The sequence below is a fragment of the Bacidia gigantensis genome (genome assembly GCF_019456465.1).
Source record: "Bacidia gigantensis strain McMullin 20006 chromosome Unknown contig_295, whole genome shotgun sequence".
Classification (NCBI taxonomy): domain Eukaryota; kingdom Fungi; phylum Ascomycota; class Lecanoromycetes; order Lecanorales; family Ramalinaceae; genus Bacidia; species Bacidia gigantensis.
This window is the reverse complement of record NW_025408608.1, coordinates 740,284-754,230: the sequence shown is the minus strand read 5'-3', so window position 1 is coordinate 754,230 and position 13,947 is coordinate 740,284. Positions and strand designations below refer to the sequence as shown.

Below are 13,947 nucleotides of genomic sequence, written 5' to 3'. Positions count from 1 at the left end.
ACTGGCATTACAGTCTGGTCCTCCCAAATTGATCCATGGGGAGCCCCTCATCGGTTCTTTTCGTGGCTTACTGGGATGACTCCCTAAGCGACTACTTGAAGCTTTATGAGACACCCCACGCTTGAGTTCAGCTCGTCGGGGGAAGCATCGTGCTGGTAGTCATTGACAGTATTGCTTACACTTGTAGCGCGAACGTCGTTGTCCCAGTCTTGGGTCTGTTTTAGCGATCCGCAGGGTCGGTTAGGTGTATGTAGGGATCCACAGCGGGGCAATCTTTATCAATTTGAAAATGGTACCGGCTTAGCCTTCGTCCATGCTCTCGTGAGCGCCATCCTGTTGGACTGGTTTGGCGGGTTTTCGTTGATTTTGCTGCTTCTGCTCTTCCAATCGTCGCACCTCAAAGCTCTTCACAAGACCCAATGCCTCTTCCCACAACTCAGCCTCCATCTCTTTACCCACGTTATCATTCCTGCTGTTGAGCCAGCCGACATCGAGGCTACCTAGCCCTCCAGCGGCAACAGCTCCCTTGCGACCATCTGCCTTCGAGGCGAGAGGATTGACGATACCCATGCTTCTAGCAATGCTTGTTGGAATAGCTAGATCAGTCTGTGTAGTACTCGCAGTATCTTGGGGTCGCAATATCGCTGCCTTTTCAAGAGCGGAAATCTGTTCTCGAAGCTGAATGTCTATGAATCTGAGGGAATTGAAGTACTGGGATGTGGCTCCTGAGAAGGTCGTCCTAGACTCTGCTAAATTCACCGAACCTTGGAAGCGACTATCGCTGCTAGCAGTAGTGGAAGTCAAGGTTTCGAGAGCATGTCCCGCAGACTTCAGAAGTTGGACCACATGCTTGTGCACACGTCATTGCTTGCCTTTGCGAGCGTTAGGAGACATACTTTATCGATCTCACCGAGCTGCTTGATCTGCTCACTGGAGTCATACGAATTCCCTTCGGAAGGTGACTCCATGCTTGATTTCGAAGGAAGCCTCACGACAAAGCTTTGGGGAGCCAAATCCTTATGCACTAAAAGCCCGTGAAATTGGAGGTTGGAGACCCTGCATTCCATTGAGGGCTTGTGAGGCTCCCGCCGTCCCGAGCCGTGAGTTGGAACCAAAATCCAGGTCCGCCTTCCAATAACCTTACTCTTAATGGTCACTAAACCTCATCCGTCCACCAAATCGTGTATTTTGGACATTGATCGAGTTTTCCTATGGATCATGTAGTAGCTATATGGTAGCCAATCTGCGATCATACTCTAGTTCACCTACACCAGCATGGCAGCTAACGCTGCTGGCGCCGGAGGTCCTTCTGTCCCAAGAGCAACTACGAATGGGGCAGCTTCGAGCGCAACAGCTTCTCAGTCCACGGGAGGCCCAAACCCTGGGATCGGCCAGGCATCAAATTTAAATAACATCGTGAGTCATTCCCAATGAGCTTTCAGATTTCTTTTGATCGTCGTCTTGGTGTTTGTCCCTTGCTGTTGCGTAGCGTGAATCTTTCAACTCCATATCTCTCTATCCAAGGCTTCTCGAGACCTACGAGCGCCAGCTTCAGGGTTGAATACTGGATGCGACGGTATCATCTGACGAGGAGATAGACAAGGCTTGGGACGGTGAAGGCTGGTCATAGCAAGTAGGAACGTCAGTGTTTTGAAAAACGCAAGGTCGAAGGGTAAGCATACTGACTTGACAGAGCTGGATCCTTCAAGGTGGAGTGGGCAGCTTTGCTACCCGATTATTTTGGTAGACCTTGGCACACGTACTGCTCTCAAAACCCCGATTTCAAAGACAGTGAGGAACGAGCAGACGTCTTGTACGCTGCCTTCAACGCCTTTCCTTCAAAATCCTCGAGATCAGCGAATTCTGACTTGTAAAGTTGTGCAACTAAAGCGAGTCTGGTTCCTAGTGGCACAACATGGGAAGCTTGGCTCTCTCGAAATCTAAGATGATATGAAGTTTGAAGGTTGGTACTGTATCAGTGTCCTGCAGCAATCCGTTGAGGATCTTGTGGCGCACCGTTATGCCTGGTCGCGGGAAGCCGAAATTTTCAACTCCCAGGACCACCGACCTTTGTCGAAACTTAATGGACTTGTAAAATTACGCGTTCATGAACACTTGTGCTGCCACTCCTTTTCTGTTCATATCAAAAGCTGCAAGATACTTTGTTACGTCTTTCTGTACAGCATGCCATAGAATCCTAACAAAAGGCATGATCTTGGACCTTGCTTACAAGCATCTTCAGGTCATCGAATATCTATCAAAGAAAGGCTATACCAAGACCGAAGCAACTCTTCGGGCCGAATCTGCGGCACACGAGGCTGACGGCAGGCCGATATCGACGAAGACAGAAGATCTCAGTGGTGCTAAATACAGACAAGGCTTTGGTAAATTCAAATGACAGTCTCAGAATGAGTTACTTCGGCTTATACTCAGTCCACAGAAACTTTACGCAGATGGGTCGAAGACAATCTAGATATATACAAGGTCAGATCCCTTCTCTCGCTGTTGATGTCCACTTCTGAATCCATCAAAGCCCGACCTGCGACGGATGTTTTGGCCCATATTTGTCTATTCCTTTTTGAATCTAGTATCAGATGACCAACAGAAGGAGAGCAAGCTTTTCCTACATTCTTTCAAAGCACAATTTGAGACAGAGCATGTGGACGACCTTCGAGCTTTGGAGTCTATCTCCCTACCTGATCATGTTGCCACGAATGACACCGCAAAAATCTATCGCGGGGCGAAATATCGTCTATCTATCAGCTCTGTTGCATTCTACAACCTAATTCGATTCTTGGAGGAAAAGGAGAAGGAAGGAGGAAATGTATTGGTTGGGGTAATTCAAAATCACTTGAATGTCAATACGATCGAGCGGGGCAATGACTCCCAATTTGCGCTGGCCCAAGTCTTGAATCGGGCAAAGGCAAATGAGGATTTCCCAGCAGAAGATGAGGGTATACCAGGACACAACCCAGGCTCTGCAAACACGAGCCGGGCGGCAGGAGATAGCGTCTTAACAAGATTGAAATTAGGTCCAATGCCAATGGAAGAAGACCTCAGAAACGATGTCCACGCAGAGCTTGAAGATGAAGACGCCAAGAACCCACCAGCTGAGGGCCAGCCTTCTCTTGTAAGCCACTTTGAGGATCGCATAAAACGGGAGGAAAGCGAGGATGCGCCAACTCGGAATGAGCTCCAGATGCCTTCTTCAATCGCTCGAGATGTTGCGATGGAGGTGCAGAAAATCAAAGAAGATCGTGATCGTTTCAAAATTGAGACTCGAACTGGTGGCGTCGGGCCTGGTGTAAGCGTAACCATGTTCACTTTCCACAACACTTATGACAGGTTAGTAAGATGTCCAAAATACCGCGAATGGGAACTGATGTGAGAAAGTGTCAATTGTCTAGACTTTTCAGAGGATAACTTGCTGGTCGCAGCGGGAATGAGCGAGTCGTATGTCCGAGTCTGGAGCCTCGATGGGAAACCATTACCTTCGCTAGTTGAAGGTCAGCAGCCATCAGCCTCTCGTCGCTTGATAGGTCATTCTGGCCCCGTTTACGCCGTGTCTTTCTCCCCTGCCACTGCGTCAAATGATTCCACAGGAGTTTTTACTGGTCCGAAGTACCTCCTTTCATCTTCCGCAGATACCACAGTACGGCTTTGGTCAATGGATACGTGGGGCTGCCTTGTCGTTTATAAAGGTCATAATCATCCTGTCTGGGATGTCACTTGGGGACCTTTTGGGCTGTATTTTCTCACCGGATCCCATGACAAGACAGCTCGTCTTTGGCGAACAGATCACATTGCTGACCTTCGAATGTTCGTCGGTCATGATAAGGATGTTGACACTGTTGCTTTTCACCCAAATGGCGCTTACGTCTTCAGTGGGAGTGCAGATAGGATTGTTCGCATGTGGCTTGTTTCTAGTGGCAGTCCTGTTCGCATGTTCACAGGACACACTGGTAACATCACGTCAATGGCATGTAGCCCAGGCGGGAAAGTCCTTGCTTCTGCAGATGATGCAGGCACAATCATCCTTTGGGACTTGGCATTGGGGCGACTGAGAAAGCGGATGCGAGGTCATGCAAGAGGCGGCATATGGTCTGTCACATGGAGTGTAGAATCAAATATTTTGGTCTCTGGTGGCGCAGATGGAACAGTACGTGTCTGGGACGTTGATCCGCCAGAGCCAGCCAAAGAGAACGGTGCGCTCGGCCAGGGTAGAGTCGTCGCAGAGGGTGGCACAGGACAGAAGATCGATGGGAATTCGCAAATTCAAACAGTGGCTGGCGCCGGCAAGAAGAAAGGGAAAGACGTAGTGGTCACTGCTGACCAGATAAGTGCCTTCCCGACGAAGAAAAGCCCCGTTTACAAATGTCGCTTCACTCGTCAAAACCTGGTCATTGCTGGTGGAGCGTACTTCCCGCAATAGCATGTTGGGAGCAACATTTGTAAAGTGTTCTGGTGACTTGGAGACAGATTTGGTGGCTACAAGAGAGGCGCCTTTCATCTCGGCGTCGAGACTTACAGAGGTATGAAGAAAGCTTGAGTGGGTTCTATCGTGTTAGCCTCCAGCATCACAGCTTCCGTGGCTCCTCTCCATCCTTGTTCCTCCTATCCAAAATCTCATCCACGATGCCCATTTCCTTCGCTTCGTCTGCACTGCAGAATCTATCTCTCTCCATCAACCTCTCAAGCTCTTCGACCGTGTATGACTTCGTCAAATGCCGTCGATAAATCTCGTTCAACTGTGCCCTCACCCTCAAGATCTCCTTCGCATGAATAGCGATATCTGATGCTTGTCCGAAGTATCCTCCGCTGGGCTGATGTACCATGATACTGCTATGTGGCAGGCAAAATCTCTTGCCTGCTGCCCCCCACACAATAATAAGGAACCCATGCTCGCAGCTTGGCCTACGCAAGTTGTAGTGACAGGCGACGTGATGTATGTCATAGTATCGTAGATGGCGAGGCCAGCAGTAACAGAGCCACCAGGAGTGTTAATGTAGAGGGAAATAGGTCGGTCAGGCGCATCAGCCTCGAGGAAGAGGAGTTGTGCCACGATGCTGGCGGATACTGTCTCATCTACTGGGCCATTCAGACATATAATACGTTCCTTAATGCTGAAAATGAGCAATCACGGAGGGTCCGCCGTCGAAGATTCATACCATTAAGAGTCTAGAAAAGATGTCGTCTTGTTGCCTCCGTTAGCGAGTACCCTGAACAACTTGGTTGCATGAGTCGTACGCGTTCGCCATCCACCACCCTGGACAGTCAGGAGTTTTCTGCATTATCCAGAGCGCTGGACGTACAATGGTCTCCGTAACATACGGTGTTGGCACCCATGAACGAGGTATTTGTGATTTCTCGTCCAATTTAGAGCCGGGAGCATCAGAGGAATGCCGTTGGCCAAGCATTGTAGCATAGCGTAACTTGAGTGAAGTACATCTGAGAGGCGTTCTACTTCGTATTATGTGATTCATTTCAAAATTGAGAACGGACTGTTCTTCAAGAGCAGCTGTAGCTAGTGGAATAAAAGGGCTGACTAGTCGCATGCTTTTGGATTTAGCAGAACCCCTAAAACCGACTATTCAGTGAGCAGTTTCCACACTACATTCCTACTCCACAGCGCAAAGTATTCAGAGGAATTTAATGGATTGGATCACTTTGATGCAAGTTCTGAGGGTATGAGAGCATGGAGAGGATTACAAAAGCAGAACAAAGTTCAATATCGCTATCTCAGTGGCTCATTCTCACACACCAAATCGCTAGCTTCAGTTCCCAGCAACTCAAGCCTTCTGAACGAATTGCAGCTTCCTGGCGGAGAGCACAATACGATTGACCCAAATGATCTCAATGCGCCGCTAGCCACGGCGAAGGATCTTCCGCCGTCGCCCTTGACTGACCCCACGCTCAATGCCGCGAGATTTGGCCATCAGAAGCCAAAACAGCCAGCCAAGGAAGAGGAGTTGACTCCATTCCAGCTAAGACTGCGTAGAAACCCTTTTGGTGAGACTCTTTCAGTCAAGGTTAGCTTTGCATTACTAAAATCGATGCTCACCGTAGCTCAGGCACTTGCAACTCCAGCTCGCCAATGCCTTTTCACGGGTATTCGCTTGCCCAGCTACTTCTTGTTTCGGTTTGGTATAGCTACACATCCGGAGATAGGTACTCACTGGCAACTTCCAAGCTTAGCCGCCGAGATTGCCGCTAGAGAAGAAGCTGCTGCTATCAAGAAAGCAAAATCTTTGGGAGCTGACTGGAGTCGTGAGATTCAAGAGCAGCCTACAGTCGGCAAGAAGCCCGAGAGTGATTCCTTGGAGAACCTGAGACTGCCCTCAAGAACCCTGGGTGGAAAATACTTCATCTCATCGTACAAAGCCTTGGACTACATTTCGGTTCGATCGTCTTCGGGCTCTCGATACCTCTCCATGTTCCCACAGCGAATGAAAGCTGGGGGCGTCATACAACCAGCCAAAACAGTGTGGAGAGAGGACATGGCAGACTTCTGTCTAAGATTAATGCGAAGAGAAATCGTAGAAAGCATCGAAAAGCTTGCAGCCAGGACGAGTCGGATATACTTCGTGCCTTGTCTGGATTGGGTCGACGTGTCTAAGAAACCGAACGTCGCTGCTGTGCTATGGCTTGGTAACTCGAGAGCGAAGGGCGTTGATGGCGAAGAGCTAGAAGCTACGGGAGGAGAGAGAGGAGGGCAACACCCGCCACCGTATGCAATGGCAACTTACAAGGGCAAGTACGTGCCAATCTACAACTTGGAGGTACTTCTCGGCAGCGATCTCGTAGAGAAGTTGAAGAGGACCTTGCCGAATGTGATGAGTGAAAGCCTAGCTGTCGTGAAAGGCAAAAATCTCACGGTAAATTTGCAAATGCAACTCTGGAAGTTGACAGGCTATGTATCTTAAAACTGAAAAGGACGACGGCATTGCTCTTTGTAAACCTGTCATTGGGTCAAATTCCTCAGTGAAATCATGGGCCGCCTCTCGCTGGCAGTCGAGAAGGTTTTGGCGGGCGGAAGGGAATGTTTGGTGTTAAACTTTTAGCCGACCTGTGGTAGCAAAATCCTTTTGACTTCTGTCGCAAAATGATCTTCGACCTCTGCTGCTCCGCGCTTTCACTTGCTTCACCTACTTCATAAAGACAAGATGTCAGACTACGGCGGCGATGACGCCGATGATGTGTACATGTCCCTTCCCTCTATTACACCCTAACTCAATCCACCCCCAGATATCAACCCACGCATACAACTGACCAAGAAAATACCTCTGCTAATACCATAAATCATTCTACAGCTACGACGAGTACGAACCCCAGGAGCCCACTTTCGATGACGACGAAGCTCTTCTCTCTCCTCACGAAGATGACGACCCGTCCACTGCCGCGCAGACACCCGCACCTGCACATGCTGATCCAGACGCAAAATATCCTACCGTCAATGGCGCGACAATGCCCGGAAGGGGGGTCGTGGAAATCAATGGTGGGGAAGGTGGTCTAAGTGGAGAAGGAGCAGGGAGAAAGACCCAGGGAGGGAAAGGATCTAAGAAAATCGCAGATGATGCGAGGAGTACTACGCCTTACATGACCAAGTATGAGCGCGCAAGGGTTTTGGGGACGCGGGCGTTGCAAATTAGGTATGTCTAGTTATTGCACAGATGGGACAAAGGGGAGTGGCCTGGAACTCTGAGGTAGAAGTAGCGTGGGAGCAAAGATGGAGAGATGATAGTCCGGCGCGTCCCTTGTGTGGGGTATATCAATATCGGCTACATTCTGGGGAGGAGTTTGGGGAGGAGTTTGGGGTGAGACTACGAGGAGGGATGCTGACACACGGCTCTCTAGTATGAACGCACCAGTCCTGGTGGATTTGGAGGGCGAGACCGATCCACTCCAGATCGCGATCAAAGAGCTTCGAGAAAAGAAAATTCCGCTGGTAGTCAGGAGGTATCTGCCAGATGGCTAGTCAGTCCCCAGATTTCAGGACAATTTGAATGACCTCGAGCTGACCGTATTGTAGCTATGAGGACTGGACTTGCGAAGAATTATTATGATGCATTTGCAGAGGACCAAAAGCGCACGGCGTTGGCGGAAAGAGCACATCGCAACGAGTCTTGAGACTCTTGGATGCACTTTACGATTTTTATATACCCAAGGAGTCACAATGCTCATGAAGGCATTCGCAAAGGTGTAGACTCATAATGTCCAATATCACCCACTTCATCTCGTGCCAAATTTTCGGATTGGATTCGAAAACCCCCGCTCGCTTTAATCCATCTACAATCAGAGGCAGAATGCTACTAGCACTTTCGTTGCATCTCACACCTAGTTCTCCCTGGTTAATGGCAGGAATCTCAGTGAAGAAGTCTTGTTCTCCTCTAATCCCGCCCAGATTCAAGATACCGATCGGTTTACCCTGTCCTTTTGCTTTCTTGATGAGTCGAAAAGCTGAATACGTAGCCAAACTGGATCCAACGACCAAAACTCTCGCAGCGTCATCAATGGCCTTTTCGACCTCGCTTTTGACATCAGCATGAATAGACTCGCCAAACATAATCACTGCAGGCTTGAGCACTCCAGCTGTGGAGCTTGGAGACCACGCCCCATCATGATCAATCTCAACTTTCGCTTTAGAACCATCCGCAAGGGTTGGCGGAGTCGCTAGGCAAGTCGGGCACGCTGGGTAACGGAAAGTCGAGTATGGAGCATTTGGTACGTCAACGTCGCCGTCGGGATTGCTCCTGAGGCCTTTGGCTTTTCGCTCGTCAGGATTCTCCGAGTCGAGTGCGCCCACCGCCAGCATCTCATCAAGAAATGCAGCCCAAGCAGGATTCAAGGTAGTGAGATCCTTTTGAAATTCCTTCCTCGGCAGCTCGTTGTGGCAATGGATGCAAACGAGCGATCTGAGGTAGCCGTGCAACTCGATCGTCTTCAATCTTGGATGGGCTGTGGAGTGGAATGAATCCACATTCTGCGTGATTACGCTACTCAAGAGACCCGCAGATCCCAGATCACGCACAGCATAGTGAGCAACATTTGGCTTTGCACGATTCAGATTCGTCCACCCAAGAAAGCTCCTCGCCCAGTATCTCTTCCTTGCTTCGTGGTTCGAGATGAATTCATGGTAATAGATAGGTCTATATGTTTTGTTCAAGGTGTAGGTACCTCCTGTACCGCGATAATCTGCCAGCCCAGAAGCTACCGATATGCCGGCTCCTGTCAGTAGAACCGTTTTCTTCGACCCATCTCCCCGAGCACTGTCGGATGGATTAAACAGGAACTTGGATATTGCATGTATGGCGCCAGATGATGTATTCGCAGACCTGGGAAATATGACTGGTGGTGGCAACGGTCCTGTGTAGGGAATGCGCATCAATGGTTTCGACATCTCTGCGTCGTTACCGTGTGGTTGGGTTTGGCCCAAGATAGAACTGGAGGAGATACCCTCGTATCCTAGGATGTGTGTCCTGTGTTAACCTGCGCATGATTGCGACTCTCAAGACTCATGGGAAATGCGGCCCCTACGGTCTTTTGCGGAGCTGATGGCTGCTGATGGCGATGGGGATGAAGAGGTAGGAAGGAAGTTGGAAGACGTCATTTGAAGATGTCCAAAATTGACTTTCAGCGGATCGCCCGCCAATGAAACGGCATCAATATTGATTGCAGCGCTTGAGGCAGTCACCACTGGAAGACAGTTGAGGCTTCATGCTCAGAGGGCAAGCTTTGGGCATGCGGGCCTCCTTTCTTTGTCTTTGACTCAATGGTCCCAGTATCGTGGAGAAGTAGGGACGGATGTTGCTTGCAGCGCTGCGGAGCGGCTCTGAACCTTTCTACTTGACACGGCGCATCCATTGGGGCTTGTCACCACCCGTTTTGGGGGCCCAAGCACGGCTACGTACCTCTCATACGCCTTCGAAGCTCTTTCACTCAAACAGCGCCCTCCACCACTGTCTCCCCCTCTTCCGCGCGTCTCAGAGCATACGTCTTCCATCCAGAATGCCTTGGAAATCTCAACGGCGGGATCACGGCGGCCACAGTCACGCTCACTCCCACTCCCACAAACACGACAATACCTACTTGACCTCAAAGAACAAGAAGGATGCTGGCGTCCGCATCACGCGAATTGGCCTATATGTGAACGTATTCATGGCCTTTGGGAAAGCTACGGGTGGCTACTTCCTCAACTCACAGTCACTCCTCGCAGACGCCGCCCACTCGTTTACAGATCTTGTGTCGGACATACTCACGCTTGGTACCGTTGCCTTTGCTCTCAGACCTCCAACAGAGCGATTCCCGTCTGGGTATGGCAAGGTCGAGAGTTTAGGTAGCTTGGGCGTTAGCACACTCCTGCTTGCTGGTGGCATGGGATTGGGATGGCACAGTGTAGAAATGCTTTACAGCATGTTGTCTCCGGCAATTGAAACAATAGGCTCTGCCGCAGAACATGCTGGCCACGCACATGAACATGGACATAGTCATGGAGGGGGCAGCATATTTGGCCATAGCCATAGTCACAACCCGGCCGATATGGGTATACCAAACATCCATGCAGCGTGGATAGCTGGCGGCAGCATTCTCGTCAAGGAATACTTATATCGTGCAAGTACGTTCATTGATTTCTGTTGCTGTCTACCTCGAAGTGCTGACTAGTCCCCTATCTAGCAATCAAAATAGCTAGAGAACGGAAGTCGTCTGTATTAGCGTCCAATGCTGTCCATCACCGCATAGATTCTCTCACCAGCATCGTTGCCCTGACAGCAATCCTCGCATCTAATATTCTCTCCTCGGTGGCCTGGCTGGACCCCGTTGGCGGTCTTCTAGTATCCTTGATGGTCATCAAAGCTGGATGGACGAATGTTGGTAACGCTGTCCGTGAGCTAGCGGATATAAACATCGACGCCGATACCAGAAACTCGGTCTCCGGGGCGGCTCGTAAAGCTCTCTCGTCCGAGTCATCCACATCTGGCTTGCAATTAGAAAACATCGAAGTACGGGAAGTTTCAGGGATCAAAGCCGGCCAAAATTACCTGGTAGAGCTGAAGCTAGGCGTACCTGAAACGATGACTGTCAAAGACACCCGACCGGTTGAGGACTTAGTGCGACGAGGCATCGGAGCCAAAGTCAGGGGAATCAGGCGGGTGAAGGTTAAGTTTGAGGCCAACACCGAAGCAAGTTCCAATCCAATGAACGAATTAATTTCTACAGATCTCAGTCCAAAGAGCAGCCCTGAGCCAGAGGAACATGACCACGATCACAGCCATGGTCACGTGAATGATCATGCAAATGGACAGGTTCACAGCCAGGGCACAGGTGAGCCGGAGTTAACGAAGAGACGATAGCAAGGCAGTCTGAGCAGCGCAATGTACCATATGACGAAGCATTCTGTGTAGAACAAGGTTTGATCATAAGTAAATGGATTAAAGGATCTAGAGATTATGTCTGCGGACGCCCAGTGGCAAACCAATACCGCATGTCACGTGGAGAAGCAATACCAAGATCTCTTCTGACATCTCTACTGCTTCCGCTCGGAACGACATATCATACTCGGCTATCTACAATATTATCCTCGCGTAGCGTAAGTCCAGGTGTGGTTAGTGGAGAGATCTGGGACCAAGTAGGACTGCGATTTTGTTAAAATCAAATGAATGCCTACTACAGTGCTTTCCTCTGGGCAGTAACAAAAAGTCACTTATCTTTTGCATTTCTTTTAAGGCAAATCGCGCTCATTATGTTCATAGTAAAGATGATTCCCTTTCGACTATCATTTGGCGTGTTCAAGGCTTGCGGGAAAGCCATCGGCCTTGTATTGCCATCAACCATGAGATATCTCGACTTGATATCTGTCCGCTATTTCCCCTTTATATTATGTTCTTAGGCCATTTTGGGACCTAGATCCAAGAGAAGGTCATTCTTCTGAGGGGACGTGCCTTTTGTAGATTTTTGTTGATCCATGGCTTGAAGACGCCCACAGAAGGCGGTCACGTAAGCATCTCAACATCGGTGTAGCATAGACACAACAAGTTTCTCTTCCCTCAGAAGTGATATAGAGATAGTGCTTTTGAGTGCCGCAGTCTTACGGTTGAGGGCCCTTTGGTAAGAATAAGTCAGTGTGGATGGCCGTTTCCTCAATCATATAACATTGTCATCCCCAGAGGCAAAATTGACCATTGTGATGAAGGAGAATATTGTCTTCCGGCAATCAGGCATATCCCTTAAGCATGACATCAGTCATGGCCTGGTTTCGCTTCTGATACGGACTTCCTCTTCTTCCGATCTGGATTTGGACTCGGGCTTTTGTTTTTGGTGTCACCATTCATCTGATTAATTGGCTTCTTCAAGCTGCCGTCGCCCTTCTGCTTCTGGTCCATCTGTAATTGCTCTACCTGCCGCCCCAGCTTCTCGATCTCCGCCTTTCTCTTTGCGGTCTCCTTCTTCGTCTTGTCGTCCTTGGCCGTTTGCCGTTTCTACCATTGCTTCTCTATTGCTTGCACCGCTGCTTCCTTTTCTTTCTGTACGTCAGCTTTGGATTTGGCTTTTTTTTTCGACGCCTCTTTCTCAGCCCGTGCCTTCTTCTCTTTCGCTTCCTTCTTCGCCTTTTCCTCAGGGGTCAAATCGCGCTTGATAATGACCATAGCTTGCTCTTCGACTCCCATGTTCAGCGAAAGATCGCCTTTCGCTTCTATCTTTGCCGCGTAAGGCTGCCACAGATATCTTGGATCCGTCTCGGCCTTCTGTCGGTCTTTGACCACCCAGCCGACTAGATCGTGGCTGTCACGGAGCTTTGAGCCTTTGCTCTGTCGAAATTGCTTTGCCATCTGTTGGAGTCTATATTGACCACGGGGTTGAATTTCCTTCTCCGAAAATTGCCATGATACGATTAGTGCGTCTCCCGACTTGATTTGTACCAACCAGCACTCTAATGTGAATTTTGGTTTCATGTTTCCCGAAGATTTTGGCCTTTCAACTGGCTTGACTGATGACTTTTGATCTCTCTTTGTCGCAGTACCTGCAGATTGTGGACGGTCTTTGTTTTTCGGAGGTGCAAGTGTGCTGCTGGATAACCTACGACCTCTCTGGTCTTTCTGCTTTTCGTCGGTGCGTTTCTCCCTGTCCTCCCTTTTGACCTCTTCCGCATAATCCTCCAGAATCGATTTATACTTCTCACAATGCTTTTGCGACTTACTAGTTCTTTCGACGTCTTCCATGGCGTTCTTCACGGCATCTTTCGTATCACCACCATTCAGCTCAAGGGCTTGCTCAATTCGGCCTATACCGACACGAAGGCTCTTTTGTTTCTGATAAATCGCATTGATGCCTTTCAAATTTACAGCATTGACGAAGCTGTCAAGCTGCGTTGAAAATGAAGAGACGTTGGCCATTAGATCATCGACTTCATCACTCCCATGCCATGCCCATTTCCATTGTTGCAGACCGCTCATCTGGTTGTACCGTTTCAGAGCCTTATCCACGTCCTTGAGAGCTTGATAACAATTTCGAACATGGACGCCTAATTGCTTACTAGTTGTCTTTTTCTTGTCGTCTAATGTGTTAATAATGGAAGTTCGGTCGTCGACTTGAATCTGAACCAGCTGCACGACGGAATGGGCGGCGTTGACCTCCTTCCCTACTTGAATCCAATCGTCTTTTGCAGCTTTACAATTCTTACACAACTGAAACGCAAAGTTCACTATTTCGATGACTTCGAGCGGAGAAATGGGAGAAGCCATGATGAGACAGCACACAAAATTCACAATTCAGGAGGACGAAGTAGCAGTGTCAATAGTGGAAGAAAATGACAGAAGATGCGAGCCATGGAGTTATTTCTAGATAAACCATTGATCAATGTGAGTCATGAGATAGATGTGATAGCAAGCAAGTTGTCAGCCTGCTGAGGCTCAGCCGCGGGAATGGTGCTTTCCATGCAGGGAAAGCAAGTAT

At 49.3% G+C, this 13,947-nt stretch overlaps 7 protein-coding genes across 7 annotated transcripts; 4 read left to right on the top strand and 3 right to left on the bottom strand.

Moving 5' to 3' along the window:
• Positions 1-300: 300 nt before the first annotated feature.
• KY384_008294 (uncharacterized protein) lies at positions 301-968 on the bottom strand (the record flags this gene model as incomplete). The annotated part of the gene is made up of 2 exons (XM_044816783.1): positions 301-849; positions 897-968. The coding sequence occupies 2 exons, from the start codon at positions 966-968 to the stop codon at positions 301-303; spliced, it is 621 nt and encodes a 206-aa protein (XP_044666148.1).
• Positions 969-1,275: 307 nt separating this feature from the next.
• KY384_008293 (uncharacterized protein) lies at positions 1,276-4,432 on the top strand (the record flags this gene model as incomplete). Its single annotated transcript, XM_044816782.1, has 5 exons — positions 1,276-1,416; positions 2,243-2,384; positions 2,441-2,484; positions 2,534-3,345; positions 3,394-4,432. The coding sequence occupies 5 exons, from the start codon at positions 1,276-1,278 to the stop codon at positions 4,430-4,432; spliced, it is 2,178 nt and encodes a 725-aa protein (XP_044666147.1).
• A 967-nt stretch (positions 4,433-5,399) lies between these two features.
• On the top strand, positions 5,400-6,923 carry KY384_008292 (uncharacterized protein; the record flags this gene model as incomplete). Its single annotated transcript, XM_044816781.1, has 2 exons — positions 5,400-5,428; positions 5,573-6,923. 2 exons carry the CDS (start codon positions 5,400-5,402, stop codon positions 6,921-6,923), a joined length of 1,380 nt encoding a protein of 459 aa, XP_044666146.1.
• Positions 6,924-7,163: 240 nt separating this feature from the next.
• On the top strand, positions 7,164-7,975 carry KY384_008291 (uncharacterized protein; the record flags this gene model as incomplete). The annotated part of the gene is made up of 3 exons (XM_044816780.1): positions 7,164-7,198; positions 7,311-7,649; positions 7,855-7,975. 3 exons carry the CDS (start codon positions 7,164-7,166, stop codon positions 7,973-7,975), a joined length of 495 nt encoding a protein of 164 aa, XP_044666145.1.
• A 177-nt stretch (positions 7,976-8,152) lies between these two features.
• KY384_008290 (uncharacterized protein) lies at positions 8,153-9,397 on the bottom strand (the record flags this gene model as incomplete). Its single annotated transcript, XM_044816779.1, has 1 exon — positions 8,153-9,397. The coding sequence occupies one exon, from the start codon at positions 9,395-9,397 to the stop codon at positions 8,153-8,155; it is 1,245 nt and encodes a 414-aa protein (XP_044666144.1).
• Positions 9,398-10,005: 608 nt separating this feature from the next.
• On the top strand, positions 10,006-11,348 carry KY384_008289 (uncharacterized protein; the record flags this gene model as incomplete). Its single annotated transcript, XM_044816778.1, has 2 exons — positions 10,006-10,612; positions 10,672-11,348. 2 exons carry the CDS (start codon positions 10,006-10,008, stop codon positions 11,346-11,348), a joined length of 1,284 nt encoding a protein of 427 aa, XP_044666143.1.
• An 885-nt stretch (positions 11,349-12,233) lies between these two features.
• On the bottom strand, positions 12,234-13,736 carry KY384_008288 (uncharacterized protein; the record flags this gene model as incomplete). The annotated part of the gene is made up of 2 exons (XM_044816777.1): positions 12,234-12,473; positions 12,501-13,736. The coding sequence occupies 2 exons, from the start codon at positions 13,734-13,736 to the stop codon at positions 12,234-12,236; spliced, it is 1,476 nt and encodes a 491-aa protein (XP_044666142.1).
• Between the last annotated feature and the right edge of the window lie 211 nt (positions 13,737-13,947).